This window comes from Gallinula chloropus, assembly GCF_964237585.1.
Source record: "Gallinula chloropus genome assembly, chromosome: 22".
In the NCBI taxonomy this organism is placed as follows: Eukaryota; Metazoa; Chordata; class Aves; order Gruiformes; family Rallidae; genus Gallinula; species Gallinula chloropus.
The window spans coordinates 606,368-621,610 of record NC_140107.1 but is presented as its reverse complement, the minus strand read 5'-3'; the positions used below and the strand labels follow the sequence as shown (position 1 = coordinate 621,610).

The following is a 15,243-nucleotide window of genomic DNA, read 5'->3' as shown; positions in this document are numbered from 1 at the left end:
CATGGCAGTGGTAGATGCTGTGACATCACTGTAGATGATAACTTTCTGGTTCAAATAGTGGACAGACCAACCAGAGGCGATGCACTGCTGGACCTGGTGATCACCAATGTGGGGGAGATCATTAAAGGTGTTAAGGTTGGAGACAGCCTGGGCTGCAGTGACCATGCCCTGGTTGAGTTTGTAATCTCAAGGAATGTGGGCCTGGCGAAAAGTGGGACCAGGACACTGAACTTTAAGAGAGCAAACTTTAGGCTGTTTAAGGACTTGTTGGCCAAGATCTCCTGGGAGGTGGTCCTTAGAGACAGAAATGTTGAGGACAGCTGGCTACTCTTTAGAGATGCCTTTCTGAGAGCTCAAAGACTCTCTAGCCCCCTGAATAAGAAAGCGGGCAAGAGGGGCAGGAGGCCAGCATGGCTAAGCAAGGACTTGCTGGTCAAACTGAGGGAAAAGAAAGGCAAATACAAGCTCTGGAAACAAGGGTGTGTAGCCTGGAAAGAATACAGGGATGCTGTTCGGACTTGCAGAGATGGGGTCAGGAAAGCCAAGGAGCAGATGGAACTGAACTTGGCAAGGGATGTTAAAAACAACAAGAAGGGATTTTACAGGTACATTGGCCAGAAGAGACAGGCCAAAGAGAACGTACCCCCCTTGGTAAATGAGAAAGGAGAATTGGCTGCAACTGATGAGGAGAAGGCTGAGGTACTGAATGAGTTCTTTGCCTCGGTCTTCTCTGGCAGCCAGGATTCTCATCATTCTCAAATCCCAGAACCTTGCATCCCTAGAACTCAAGGTGGGAAATGGGGGAGTAAATCCCCCCCCCCCCCCCCCCCCCACTGTAAGAGCAGAGCAAGTCCGAGACCGCCTCATGAGACTGAATGTCTACAAGTCCATGGGGCCGGATGACATGCATCCCAGGGTCCTGAAGGAGCTGCTGATGTGATTGCCGAGCCACTCTCCATCATATTTAAAAAGTCGTGGCTGTCAGGAGAGGTCCCTGGGGATTGGAAAAAAGGTCATGTCACTCCCATTTATAAAGAAGGGAACAAGGAAGACCCAGGGAATTACAGGCTGGTGAGCCTCACCTCTGTGCCTGGGAAGATCACGGAACAGATCCTCCTGGACGACATGTTGGAGCACATGAGGGAAGAGCATGTGATCCGGGACAGCCAGCACGGCTTCACCAAGGGAAGGTTGTGCCTTACCAATCTGGTGACCTTCTATGATGGGGTGACAGCATCAGTAGATAAAGGGAAGGCGACCGATGTCATCTACCTGGACTTGTGCAAGGCCTTTGACACAGTCCCCCACCACATCCTTATCTCTAAATTGGAGAGAAGTGGATTTGATGGGTGGAGCATCCAGTGGATAAGAAACTGGTTAACAGACCGTAGCCAAAGGGTCAATGGGTAGGTGTCCAGGTGGAGGCCGGTGACAAGCGGTGTCCCCCAGGGGTCTGTCTTGGGACCGGTGCTCCTTAACATCTTTATCAGTGACATGGGTGATGGAATTGAGTGCACCCTCAGCAAGTTTGCGGATGACACCAAGCTGAGTGGTGTGGTCGACACCCCAGAAGGAAAGGAGCCATCCAGAGGGATCTTGACAGGCTGGAAAGATGGGCCCGGGGGAACCTAATGAGGTTCAACACTGCCAAGTGTCAGGTGTTGCACTTGGGCCGGAAGAATCCCAGACACAGATACAGACTGGGAGAAGAGCTCCTGGAGAGCAGCCCTGCTGAGAAGGACTTGGGGATTGTGGTGAATGAGAAGCTTGACATGAGCCAGCAGTGGCTCTTGCAGCTCGTAGGGCCAATGGTGTCCTGAGCTCCATCAGCAGAGGGGTGGCAGCAGGGACAGGGAGGTGATTGTCCCTCTCTACTCTGCCCTCGTGAGGCCCCATCTGGAGTCCTGTGTCCAGATCTGGGGCCCCCAATACAAGAAAGATGTGGAACTGTTGGAGAGGGTTCAGAGGAGCCACAAAGATGATTAGAGGGCTGGAGCACCTGCCCTACAAAGAGAGGCTGAGGGAACTGGGCTTGTTCAGCCTGGAGAAGAGAAGGCTGCGGGGGGACCTCATTGCAGCCTCCCAGTCCCTGAAGGGAGCTTATAGGCAGGAGGGGATTCGACTTTTTAAAAGAGCAGATAATGGCAGGACAAGGGGGATGGACTAAAGCCAAAGGAGGGAAGGTTTAGATTAGATATTAAGGGGAAGTTTTTTACAGAAAGAGTGGTGAGGTGCTGGAACAGGCTGCCCAGAGAGGGGGTGGGTGCCCCATCCCTGGGGGTGTTCAAGGCCAGGTTGGATGGGGCCCTGGGCAGCCTTGTGTAGCTCCAGGCCTGGAGGTTGGTGTCCCTGCCTGTGGCAGGGGGGTTGGAGCTCTATGATCCTTGGGGTCCCTTCCAACCCAGACCATTCTATGATTCTATGATTTGTAAGCAAAAAAGTCTAACTAAACATGTTTGTTCCTTGCTGAGCAGGGCTTGCACAGCATCAAGGCCTTTTTTCTAATTCTGCTGCAGAAATGAGTCACCTGAGAGTGCACAAGTTCCTGGCATGGACAGATTTCTCTGACAACAAACAGCAGTTCAACATGATCCAGTTTAATAACCATGAAATCTCTCTCCTCAGCTGCCAGCTACGGCCAAGCAACGTGTGAAGGGGGTCAGCTTTCAGAGGAGATTCTCTCCCAGAACAGTTTTTCATCAGATACATAGAAAGGTCACTTATCAACACACTGACCTCCTGACAGATCAGTTCATTAGACTGCTGAAAGATGGGACATTTTATAACTCTCAGAGGCTCAAAGGAGGAACCGGAGACTGAGCAGCATCTGAATGACCAAAGAGGAGCGGAGGTGGAATTCAGTGAGGATACGTCCATCTAGTAAGATGAAAAGCTGTCCTTAGGCATGGCCACATCATCAGGAGAGGTGGAAACACCTGAATGATGAGGGAGATGAAAGAGACAAACTAGTGGTAAGACAGGTACAGGGGAAGGTGAGTATTTCTTCTGCTGTCCTGGATACCAATCCTGGAAATTCCCATTCTGTCCTGGTGGGAAAGCATTGCCATTCCAGACAAGCAGCCGAGTGATTCAGGAGATGAAGTGGTGCTTGTAAAATTGTTTAAATTAAACAACAACAAAAAAAAACCAAACCAAAAAACAAAGAAGCAAAAATTGTGTCCCTTTGGAGGCAGACATGCTGCAAAGTGTGCATAATTTGTTGTTTCGTAGTGTCTAGAGTAAGAAGACCTAGAGATACTGTGTTAGGAATAGGATGAATGTGAACCACTTTATTATACCTTAGACAATTTAAGAGGAAAAATTATTGAAAGAATTAAAACCTGCTAAATAGAGACTGGTCCTAATGTGAGTTTCATGGTCAGTGATATGCAGAAGACCACGAGCAGTTCATTGCTGCTTAGAAACTACCGGTCATCAGTTTCCACACGGCATCCTTGAGCTCCTGGTTCCTCATGCTGTAGATGAGGGGGTTCACTGCTGTTGGAAACACGCAGTAAAGAAATGCAAATAGCAGGTCCAGAAATAGGGAGCAGATGGAATTTGGATTCAGGTAGGCAAACACACCAGTGCTGACAAACAGTGAGACCACAGCCAGGTGAGGGAGGCAGGTGGAAAAGGCTTTGTGCCGTCCCTGCTGCGAGGGGATCCTCAGCACAGCCCTGAATATCTGCACATAGGACACAAAAATGTACCCAAAACACCCAAAAACTAAACAGACACTGACCACAATGAGTCCAGTTTCCCTGAGGTAGGCATCTGAGCAGGAGAGCTTGAGGATCTGGGGAATTTCACAGAAGAACTGGTCAAGGGCATTGCCCTTGCAGAGGGGGAGTGAAAATGTATTGGCTGTGTGCAGCACAGCATGGAGAAACCCACTGGCCCAGGCAGCTGCTGCCATGTGGACACAAGCTCTGCTGCCCAGGAGGCTCCCGTAGTGCAGGGGGTGGCAGATGGCAACGTAGCGGTCGTAGGACATGACAGTGAGGATACAGTACTCTGATGAGAACAAAAATAAGAAGAAAAAGAGTTGAGCCACACATCCTGTGTAGGAAATGGCCCTGGTGTCCCATAAGGAATTGGCCATGGATTTGAGAACAGTGGTGGAGATGCAGCCAAGGTCAGCAACAGAGCGGTTGAGGAGGAAGAAGTACATGGGGGTGTGGAGGTGGTGGTCACAGGCTATGGTGATGATGATGAGGCCATTGCCCAGGAGAGCAGCCAGGTAGATGCCCAGGAAGAGCCAGAAGTGCAGGAGCTGCAGCTCCTGTGTGTCTGCAAAAGCCATGAGGAGGAACTGGCTGATGGAGCTGCTGTTGGACATCTGCTGCCATCAATTGGGGAGAGCTGTGAGAATCGGAAAATGCAATGAAACGTTAGGGAACACTTCTATGAGGATAACCTCTTCCAATTCACATTGACTCTCTGTATTCAGGAGGCGTTTTGTCAGGTCCCTTTTCGGAGGTCTGTTTTGTGCTGCCTTGAACATGCCACTGCTGGGACCCTCTGGTCAGCTGTGGCGTCTCCAGAACTCGTTCCTGCCTGAGTTCTGCAGAATATCAGTGTCTTCACTGCAGGGAATATCAGGGAGGTCCCAAATCCCCCCTGCCATGGCATTTCTGGAAGCAGTTCCTTCTATCTCCCTCCCTGAAATTGTCTCTGATGCCTGGAGCTGTCCCTGGAGCTGCTTATCTTTACCCATGTCACCTCCCTTTCTGTTCTCACAGACCTCATCCAACCTGCCCTGTGCTCTTCTCTTCTCTGCAGACCCTTCCTAGCATCAAGCAGTACCACAGGGAACCTCTGTGTGTTCAGGGATCAGGAAATCCTCTGATGTGGACATTCTTGAGGGGAGAAATAAGTTCTAATATACCACATCCAGTACAGCTCACAGGAGAGGAAAAGTCAAAGCAAAGACTCTTCCTGACAGGAAAATGGTTCCTTGGTGTTACTATTCAAATACCCTTTGGAATTTGTCAAGGATCAGCTGGAGCTGGGAGCAAAGCTGACCTATGCAGCACTTTCTTGCAGCAGAAGGACCTTAGGCTGCTCTTCCCTTGGTCACTTCTTCAACCCACCGGTCATTGTCTATCCCTGTATAAAGTCCACTAGTCATCAGCAGAGACCCTGCCCCAGCACACAACCCCCGGGGTGCAAGGACCCTGCTCACAAGGACAGCCCTGGGCACCCCTGGGTGCACACACTGCTTCACACCTCTGCAGCCATGCCCAGGAGAAGACAGCTGTCCTGCCCTTTCCCTCTGATGGGGCAGAAGGACATCCCTTCCAGGTAGCGCTTTCTGGTCCTAGAGAGAACCTGTCCTCCTGACAGAGCCCACACACTGCCCCATGTCCCAGCTTTAGGAGATCCCTCCAGGAACAGAATTGCCCTGCACCCACAGACATACTAGGGAGAGGCTGTGGAGATTTCTCCTCCAGTGAGCTCTCAGCATCCATCAGCTCTCTCAGCCTCCCAGGTCTCCCCTCGGTGCCTACAGGCAGTGTCCCCAGCCCTGTGTGCTTGGCAGAAGAGCTGCTCCTGGCCAGAGCTGTCTCTTGTCAGTGCTGCCAGGTTGCCATGAGCTCCCTCCATCCCAGGAGCCCAGCCCAGCTCACATCAGAGGAGCAGGCGAATACGTCACATACTCCATTCCCCAGAGTCTCCTGTGAGGTGTCCCTGCAGCTCCAAGGAAACATCTTGGAAAGACACTGAGTCTTTACTGACTTTCTCTTCCTTGAGTGGGGAGAAACCCTTGTGTCCAGCAGAGTCATTTCTCCTGATCAAACCAGAGCTGGGCAGGACAATCAACTTTCCTTGTTCTCATATAAGACAGGACCCCCAGGTACTGACTCCTTCCCACTGTGAGAGTCATTCCAGACCCCTCATCCTTGCTTTGCATCCCTGGGGCTGGAAGGAGAAGCAGCTGTGACCTATGGCTGCCACAAACCCACCAGTGCTGGTATTCTTCTTGTCACAGTTCTGGTGGCACAAATAGGCTCCTTCTGTCTGGTAGCTGCTGGTCCCAGCTCTCATAGGAGTTATTTGGGGGAGGCCAAGAAGGAGGTGTTCAAACACCAACGCCCAGTGAAACCTGAGGGGCCAGAGGTGCTCCAGAGACGTGCAGGGAGATCCAAGGTCAAGGAATCACAGAATGTCAGGCGTTGGAAGGGAACTCAAAAGGTCATCTAGTCCAACCCCCCTGCCAGAGCAGGATCACCTGGACTAAACCACACAGGAACACATCCAGGTGGGTGTGAATGTCTCCAGAGGAGGAGACTCCACAACCTCTCTGGGCAGTCTGTCCCAGGGCTCTGGCACCCTCACAGTGAAAGAGTTTCTCCTGACATTCACATGGAACTTCCTCTGCTCCAGCTTTTACCCATTGACCTGAATAAGGCCACCCCTCAGTCTCCTCTTCTCCAAGCTAACGAGGCCCAGCTCCCTCAGCTCAGAGGAACTGGCCAGCATTGCCCCTCTGCAGCAAGAGGACCAGCCCAGAGGACATTGGGACAGGCTCCTGGAATGGCTGCATGTGAAACGTGGCCAGACAGGATCCAAGGATTCCCACAGGGAGGCACATGGCAGGGGGTGGCCTGTCACTGGGAAGCTTGCCCCACCTGGCTCTGGGCCTGTGAACAATGCTGCCTGCGGTTAGAGCGGCACCCCATGGAAGAGACCCCCCTGCAGCTGAGAGAGAAAAAGACCCTTTGGGAGGCCTGGCAAAATGACTCCATTGGAGCCCTTGGGAAGGCGGAGGGGAAACAAGAGTATTAGTGGGAGTGGAAATCATTTCTGGCCTAGTCCCAGCCCAGGCATTTCCAGGAGCAGCAGGAGAACATCCAGGGCGGGCCCTGACAAACTGGTTTCGCTTTCTGCCAACCCCCAGTCTGTTCAGTCAGCCCAGGGCAGTCATTTCACTGCTGCCAAGGGGCAGGAGTGGGCCAAGGAAGGAGGAGTCAGGTGGGGATTTCACACCCCGTGTTACCCCCAAGCTAATGGGATAGTGGGGGGAACTAATGGGCTTTTGAAAGGGTTTTTAAAAGCTCACAAGCCACACTGGGCAGAACGACTCTGGGATGCAGTTCCCCGACTCAGTGATTGCTGGGGAACAATTGGATGTCCCAACTCAATGCCTTTTGTCCCAACCCCAGCTTTAATCCCCAAACCCCACACTCCCAGCACCCCAGAAAAGCCATTTTCTCTCCTGGTCTGCCAGTCTCGGTAGAAATGCCGACCATTGGGACCGTTCCCCTCGTACTGGCTGAGCCCCTCAACAAATACGCTTGGAAAGCAAAAGATGCCCATGGGAAGGAACACAAAGTCAATACAAGGTGGATTATTCCATCCTTCTAATAACAATCTACGACCAGTCCCTTAATACAAACTGAGTCTGGGTTTCTTCTCTTTTCTTTTCCAGATGGAATCTCTGACACCTGCTTGAAGGAATAGATGAAGCTGTTAATTGTCTGTATAGTTCAGTTAATAACTGCTTTGTTAATATTTATAGGACGTTTAGCAGACTATCACAAACATTGTTTTGGTCGATCATTCTCACCACCTTTAATATCTGTGGAAACTTGTGTGCCCCTCTCTTCAGCCTGGGGTGGCAAAATGGATTTATAACTTTAGGCCAGCAGGTGCCCAACGCTTTTAACCTGACAAATTGTTGGGGATATGGGAGCCCTTCAGGATTTAAAGACTGGCCATGGACATTGAAACAATATCCCAAAAATGGCTCCTGAGTGATCTAAGTGACATAACCATTGGTCATGATTCATTCTATTGGAATGAGGAAACAAACCCATGGAAAACCCCAGTTCCAGAAAAGGGGGAATATTGTCTGAATCGGAATGACAACAATGGAGGGTTTGTGGGTCACAGTGTGTGTGATTGGACCTTCAGGTGTGGAAATCCTTGTATCTTCCCTGGGTGTCGACCCATTAATTGTTCAGCTTTCCTGGTTCTGGCCAGGCCAGGGTTAACCTTCCCAGTCAGCCAGCACAGGTGATCTGAGTTAGCCCAGGTGAGCTGAGTTGGCCTAGGCTGGTTTCCACACCACCTTCCCCATAAAAGCAGCTGGTTGGGGAGGAGCTTGCTGGATGCTTCCAGGACAGTCTGAGTGTGGCTGGGATGGTGGGTCTGTTGGTCTGTCCTTGCTGTTGGGCAGCCTTCTGTTATCGCTGGGTCAATAAGGTACTGTGTGTTAGCACTGGGTGTGAGTGTAACTAACCATTATTGTTCCACATTCATGGTGATTTTTGGCAGTAAACTGTCCTTATCCCCACCCATGGGTGCCAGAGAGAGAGATTCCCCTGCAGCCCGTGGTGAAGACCATGGTGGAGCGGATGTCCATCACAGCCCATGGATAAGGACGAGGAGCAGAGACCACCTATGGCCTGTGCACAGACTGACCCACCCTGCAGCAGGTTTGCCAGGGGACTTGTGACTCTGTGGGGGACCAGGCCAGGCGAGTCTGGGCCCGAACGTCAGCACCCATGGAAGGGAGTCCTGCTGAGAGGCCTGTGGTGAGGAGATGACTCCCTGGTAAAGAGGACTCACACTGCAGAAGTTTGTGGATATGACTTGTGTGGGAGGGACCCCACGGTGCAGCAGGGGAAGGGGGTGTGTGTGGAATGACCCCTGAGCTAAGATGGAAGACAACTTGTGAGGAATGGACTGCAAACCCCTATTCCCCATTCCCTGCCCCTCCCTGTGCTGCAATGGGGGAAAGAAGGGAGCAAATTGATGATTGAAGTCAAGTGTGTGAAGAAGGGGGGGGGGGAAGGAAGACGAAGTGTTAAGACCTGGGCAAGGAAAGCAGCTTGTGAGGAACCTCCAGAACCCCACTCCCCATTCCCTGCCCCTCCCCACGCCGTGTTGGGTGGTGGAAGAAGGGAGTAAAATCGTGATGGACTTTAACTCTGCTAAGAAGCAAGGGGCAGGGGGAAGGTGCTTTAAGATCTGGCTGTGCTTCTCATTACCTGACTCTAGTTCACTCAGTGTGTAGTTGTAGTAGTAATAAATCACTTTTCTTTCTTTCTTTTATTCTGTGTTGAGTCTGTTTTGCCCATTGTGATAATGGAATAGTGATCCCTCTGTCCTCATCTCAAGTCCTAAGCCTCCTGATATATATTTTCTCCCCTTTTTGGCCGAAAAGGGGAATGACAGAGCAGCTTGGTGGCCATTTGCCTTTTAGCCAGGGCCAAACCACAACAGAGGGTTAAGGGTGGGCTGAGGTAGGGTTTAAGGTGTGGGTGAGTGGGCAACCACGGGTGTTGGGAGGGGACATGGGGATTTTGAATGATGGTTCTGGGGGTGGATATGGGGGGATCTGGGTGGGGGAAGAGGAAAATTATGGGAGTAATATGGTGCTATACTTTCCAGCTATACCAGCATCCACTTTTCAACCTGTTAACCATAGAGCAGTACATTCCAAGCGAAAGGTGAGAGGGATGACGGATGTTCCTGGCCTGAAATCTCCCCAGGTAGCACGCTGGCAGCCCAAGTAACTTTGGGCCTTGGGGCTTTCCTTTCAAAGGGTCAATCCTAAAAGTACCTGATGTCATTTTCGGATTCTACCAGCATCTGACTTTGAACATGCAAAATGTAGAGTATTAGCACACAAAGAAAAGGTGTGAGGGATGAAAGATGTTCCTGTCCAGAAATCACCTCAGGGAGCAGCCAAGAAGCCCCAGTAACCTTGTGTGTCAGGACTGTCCTTTCCAAGGGAACTGTCCTAACACTGCATGATGTCATTTTTGGGGTCTACCAGTGTGCACCTTCAAACATGGTAATGGTCCAGCAGTATTTCCCAAACAAAAGATGGGGGGGGTGAAAGATGTTCTGGGCCAGAAACCTCCCCAGGTAGCCCACAAGCAGCCCAAGTAACCTTGAGGCTCAGGGCATTCCCAGCCAAGGGCATCATCCTAACAGTGCTGGACGTCATTTTCCAGCTCTGCCAGATCCACATTCATAACTTCTGAATGTGCAACTACACCACCAAAACAGAAGGTGCGAGGGCTGAAAGATGTTCCTGGCCTGAAACCTCTGCAGGTACCACACTAGAAGCACTGCAAAGCTGGGAGCTCAGGGCATTCCCAGCCATGGGAATGGTCCTAGCAATGCCTGATGTCATTTTCAGGCTCTATCATAATCGACCTTTGAAGATGCTACACATCCAGCAATAGAGTCCCAGGTTCTTTGACACCTCTTGCTGTCATTTATTTTAATTGCACCACAACTTTGAAGAGCCATCTGCAAGGAGATATGTACTGCTAAGAAAATGGCACTTCACTTCAAACAGACCTTGACAAACTCTGGGAATTTGATGAACAGGAATATTGAGAATGTATTAAACCATGAGAGATCTTCTCCTCCTGACTATATTTTGGCTGGACTGGAATGAATTCTTATGCTGGCAGCCGCTAGAGTTCTGTGGTTTGGATTTGTAAGCAAAAAAGTCTGAATAAACCTGTTTGTTCCTTGCTGAGCAGGGCTTGCACAGCATCAAGGGCATTTTTCTAATCCTGCTCCAGAAATGATTCAACTAGGACACAAGTACCTGGAAGGGGACAGAACAGCCCCAGCTGACCATAACTGACCAACAGGCTTATCCATACTGTATGACTGCAGGAGTGAGCCCACCATTGTGTTGCACTTGTTCTCTGCAAAGGTGGCCTGGTTCTGACCAAGATAAAGTTCATTTTCTTTGTAGGGGCCGGTGGAGTGCTGAGGGAAGCCATCTTTGTGCTATAGAGAAATAAGAAAGGAAGTCCACGTGAAGCCACAGCTTTGGAGGTCAGAGAGTGGACATGAGGATAAAGAAATGTCATTCTGACCTTCTGGTAGTGCTGTGGTGCAAGAAATCCCTTGGAGGAAGCCTGGCTGAGCTGGTGGCTTTGTGTTTGAGAGAACAGCTGGCAAGGAGGGAGAGACAGCAGTACAGGCAGGGACATGGTGTGGTGAGAGTGAGGTGGGGAAGTGCATTGGGTTCCTACAGCCTGCAGGGAAACAGGCACAGGCGTGGGGCAGTGTGGGATGGGCTGTGGTGAAGATGGCCAAGGGTGCCAGCCAGTTTGAAATGTCCTGATAGAAACCAGGTCTTTACCCATTGGTTACGGCTGATGTCCCTGACACAAAGGCTTCAGAGGAGCCATATTGTCCTCACAGGCATGGAGCATCATTGCCTCCTTGCACCCACTGAAGGGCTGGCCACATGTCGCATAGCCCTGTCCTTCCCTTGGCATCACACACCTAAGGAGGGTGACACAGCTGAGGGTCAGGATCTCCCTGCCCAGGGGCTGCGGGTCAGCACTTGGCATTGCTGCTTCATCAGACCAAGCCAGGGTGTCCTCAGCATCAGAGCTGCCTGCGCTTTGCCTGGGTTTGTCCTCATGGCCTCCAGTTGTCTGCTCTAAGGAGCCCATGGGGAAGTTTGTCAGTAGTGCCTCCCAGCGAGGCCTACAAATGTTTCAAGATACTTTGGGCATTATTCATGACTTAACTTATTGGGAGGTTTCATCACTCTCCTCTTTGTAGCTGAGGTCTGTGGACTCAGAAGAAAATGTACCGTGGGGCTCATTAGCACCCAGAAAGCCATTACAAGCATGGCTCTTCAAGTAATTTTAATGAAAGAACTCAAGACTTCCACAACTACTTGGATTTTACTTGGGTTTAAACAGTTTAGCCATTTAAATAGTTTAGCAGTTAAACATGTTCCAGTTTAATAAACATGAAATCTCTCCCCTCTGCTGCCTGCTACGGCCAAGCAGCGTGTGAAGGGGGTCAGCTTTCAGAGGAGATTCTCTCCCAGAAGAGTTTTGATCAGATACATAGAAAGGTCACTTATCAACACACAGAACCTCTGACAGTTCATTGGACTTCTCAGAAATGGGACGTTTTCCAACTCTCGGAGGCTCAAAGCAGACACCAGAGACCTGGGCGGCATCTGAATGACCAAAGAGCAAGCAGAAATGGAAACCAGTGATCAAAGTGCATATGTCCATCTAGTCTGCTGAAAGGATGTCCTTAGGCATGGCCGAATCATCAGGAGAGGTGGAAACACCTGAATGATGAGGGAGATGAAGGAGACAGAGACGAGCGGTAATGCCAGTAGAGGGGAAGGGGGGGGTTTCTTCTGCTGCCATGGGCACCAATCCTGGAAATTCCCCTTCTGGCATGGTGGGAAAGCACTGCCATTGCAAATAAGTCGTCGACTGATTCAGCTGAAATAAATGTGCTTGTAATTTATTTATAAATATAAGGAAAAAATAAAAAGAAGGGGAAAAATGGCATTTGCAGGCAGACATGATGCAAAGAGAGCACAGTGTCTGGGTCACACAAAACTGGGAGATACCTCATTAGGAATGAAATGAACATGGATCATGTTACTATAGCTTAGACAGACTCGAAGGCAAAACACTCATCAAATCCTTCCCCTCCCCCACCTAGGAAACCTTTCTAAATAGGGAGTGGTCATGATGTGAGATACATGATCTGTGACATAAGCAGTTTATTATACTTTAGAAATATCCAGTCCTCAGTTTCCACATGGCATCCTTGAGCTCCTGGTTCCTCATGCTGTAGATGAGAGGGTTCACTACTGGTGGAAACACACAGTAAAGAAATGCCACTACCAGGTCAAGAAATAACGAAGAGATGGAGGGGGGCTTCAGGTAGGCAAACATGGCAGTGCTGACAAACAGAGAGACCACGGCCAGGTGAGGGAGGCAGGTGGAAAAGGCTTTGTGCCGTCCCTGCTGCGAGGGGATCCTCAGCACAGCCCTGAAGATCTGCACATAGGACACCACAATGAACACAAAACACCCAAAAAATAAACAGACACCGACAACAATGAGTCCAGTTTCCCTGACATAGGTGTCTGAGCAGGAGAGCTTGAGGATCTGGGGAATTTCACAGAAGAACTGGTCAAGGGCATTGCCCTTGCAGAGAGGAACAGAAAATGTACTGGCTGTGTGCAGCAGAGAATAGAGAAACCCACTGCCCCAGGCAGCTGCTGCCATGTGGACACAAGCTCTGCTGCCCAGGAGGGTCCCGTAGTGCAGGGGGTGGCAGATGGCAACGTAGCGGTCATAGGCCATGACAGTGAGAAGACAGTACTCTGTGGAGATCAAAAATATAAAGAAAAAGAGTTGAGCCACACATCCTGTGTAGGAAATGGCCCTGGTGTCCCACAAGGAATTGGCCATGGATTTGGGAACAGTGGTGGAGATGCAGCCAAGGTCAGTAACAGAGAGATTGAGGAGGAAGAAGTACATGGGGGTGTGGAGGCGGTGGTCACAGGCTATGGTGATGATGATGAGGCCATTGCCCAGGAGGGCAGCCAGGTAGATGCCCAGGAAGAGCCAGAAGTGCAGGAGCTGCAGCTCCTGTGTGTCTGCAAAGGGCAGGAGGAGGAACTGGCTGATGGAGCTGCTACTGTTGGACATCTGATGTTGTCAAGTGTGGAGACCTGTCCAAGGAGGAAAAGGTAGTGAGAGGTTAGGGAACTCTTCTTTAAGGAAAACTTCTTCCAATTCACATTGACTCTCTGTATTAAGGAAGAGATTTGTCGGGTCCCTTTTGGGAGGTCTGCTTTGTGCTGGCTTGAACTTGCCACTACTGGGAGGAGGGTTGGCTGTGGGCTCTGGAGAACTCAGTCCTGCCTTGCAGCAGTAAGGATACAGAAGGATGGCCTGATCTCAGACTATATCCTACCCTGTGGATAGGAAGGAGATGAGTGTTTCTTCTGTCAGGACTCCCTGACATTGCTGCTGCAGTGCCAGTGAAACCTTCCCCTGAATGCAGAGGTGGGAGAGCTGCTCTGTCCATCAGCCCTGCTCTCAGCTGCCCTGTTTTGGACGCTCTGTGATCACACCCTGCTGTTCCCCACAGAAGAAACTGGACCCCACAGAGAGCTGAGGAATCCAGTCTCACAGGGCAGAGCTCCAAAGCCCTCCTGCGGTCTCATCCTACCCAAGGAGGATCTCAGCTCCCCGCTCCCAGCCAGGGACACAGGGGGCTCAGTGCAGCTGCCCACACACAGATGATGAGTGACATTGCCACGGCCTCTGTGCCGAGATGTGTCCTGCATGGGGCTGCTCCCTGGGGCACGGGAGTCCCTGGGAGAGTGGTGCCATTGTGGGAGGCAGCTGCAGCCCAGCAGGGACCCCCTGGAAGTCATCAGTCATACAGATGGGAGTGCTGACATGAGGGTCAGCTCAGTGCCACTGCCACCAATGGAAGTGACCAGAGCACCAGGTAACAGTGGGACAGAGAAAGCAAGGACAGCACGTGTAACAGTGAGAAATGCTCCAGCCAAGGCTGGAAGGACAGGGACAGACAGACAGGCACTCAGGAGTTTCTCCTCATGGTGTTTGTTTTGCCCAAAAGAAGACTCAGTCTGAAACTCTGGATCTCTTGTTGCAGTGTCTGTGCTGTGTGGCATAAACCAGGAGTGTCTGTGGGAAAGTGTCAGCACTGTGGGGGATGTCAGGGAGGTCCCAAATCCCCACTCCAAGGGCATTTCTGGGAGCAGCTCCTGCCTGCCTGACAGTGTCTCTGCCGCCTGGAGCTGTCCCTGCAGCTGCTTCTCTGTGATCATGTCACCTGCTGCTCTGTGCTCACAGACCTCATCCACCTGCCCTGTGCTCAGCTCTGCTCTTCAGACCCCTCCTGGCATCAGGGCACTGCCCCAGGGAACCTCTGTGTGTGCAGGGATCAGGGAAAGCTCAAATGTCTTCATGATAATCAAATTTTCTCTGCATATTGTCAAGGGGAGAAATAAGTTCTCATCTACCACACTCAGCACAGCCCACAGGAGAGGAAAAGTCAAAGCAAAGACTCTGCCTTTGGAGAAATATTCTCTTTGGCATTTCTCAAGGATCAGCTCTGGCTGGGAGCAAAGCTGACCCAGGCAGCACTTTCTTACAGCAGAGGGACCTTACGTTGCCCTTCCCTGGGTCACTGCTTCAACCCAGAGGTGCTGTCTATATCCCTGTGGAAAGCCCAGCAGGCAGGCTGAGTGCTGACCCTGGCAGCAGCAGAGTCCCTGACCCAGCACACAGACCCCGGGGTGCAGGGACCCTTCTCACAAGAACAGCCCTGGGCACCCCTCAACCATGCCCAGGAGAAGACAGCTGTCCTGCCCTGTCCCTCTCATGGGGCAGAAGGGCATCCCTTCCATGAAGCACTTTCTGGTCCTAGAGAGAACCTGTCCTCCTGACA

General features: G+C 51.1%; 1 protein-coding gene across 1 annotated transcript; it reads right to left on the bottom strand.

The window, feature by feature from the left end:
- Window positions 1-12,539: 12,539 nt before the first annotated feature.
- LOC311199951 (olfactory receptor 14A16-like) lies at window positions 12,540-13,466 on the bottom strand (the record flags this gene model as incomplete). The annotated part of the gene is made up of 1 exon (XM_084274106.1): window positions 12,540-13,466. One exon carries the CDS (start codon window positions 13,464-13,466, stop codon window positions 12,540-12,542), a length of 927 nt encoding a protein of 308 aa, XP_084130232.1.
- Window positions 13,467-15,243: the final 1,777 nt, after the last annotated feature.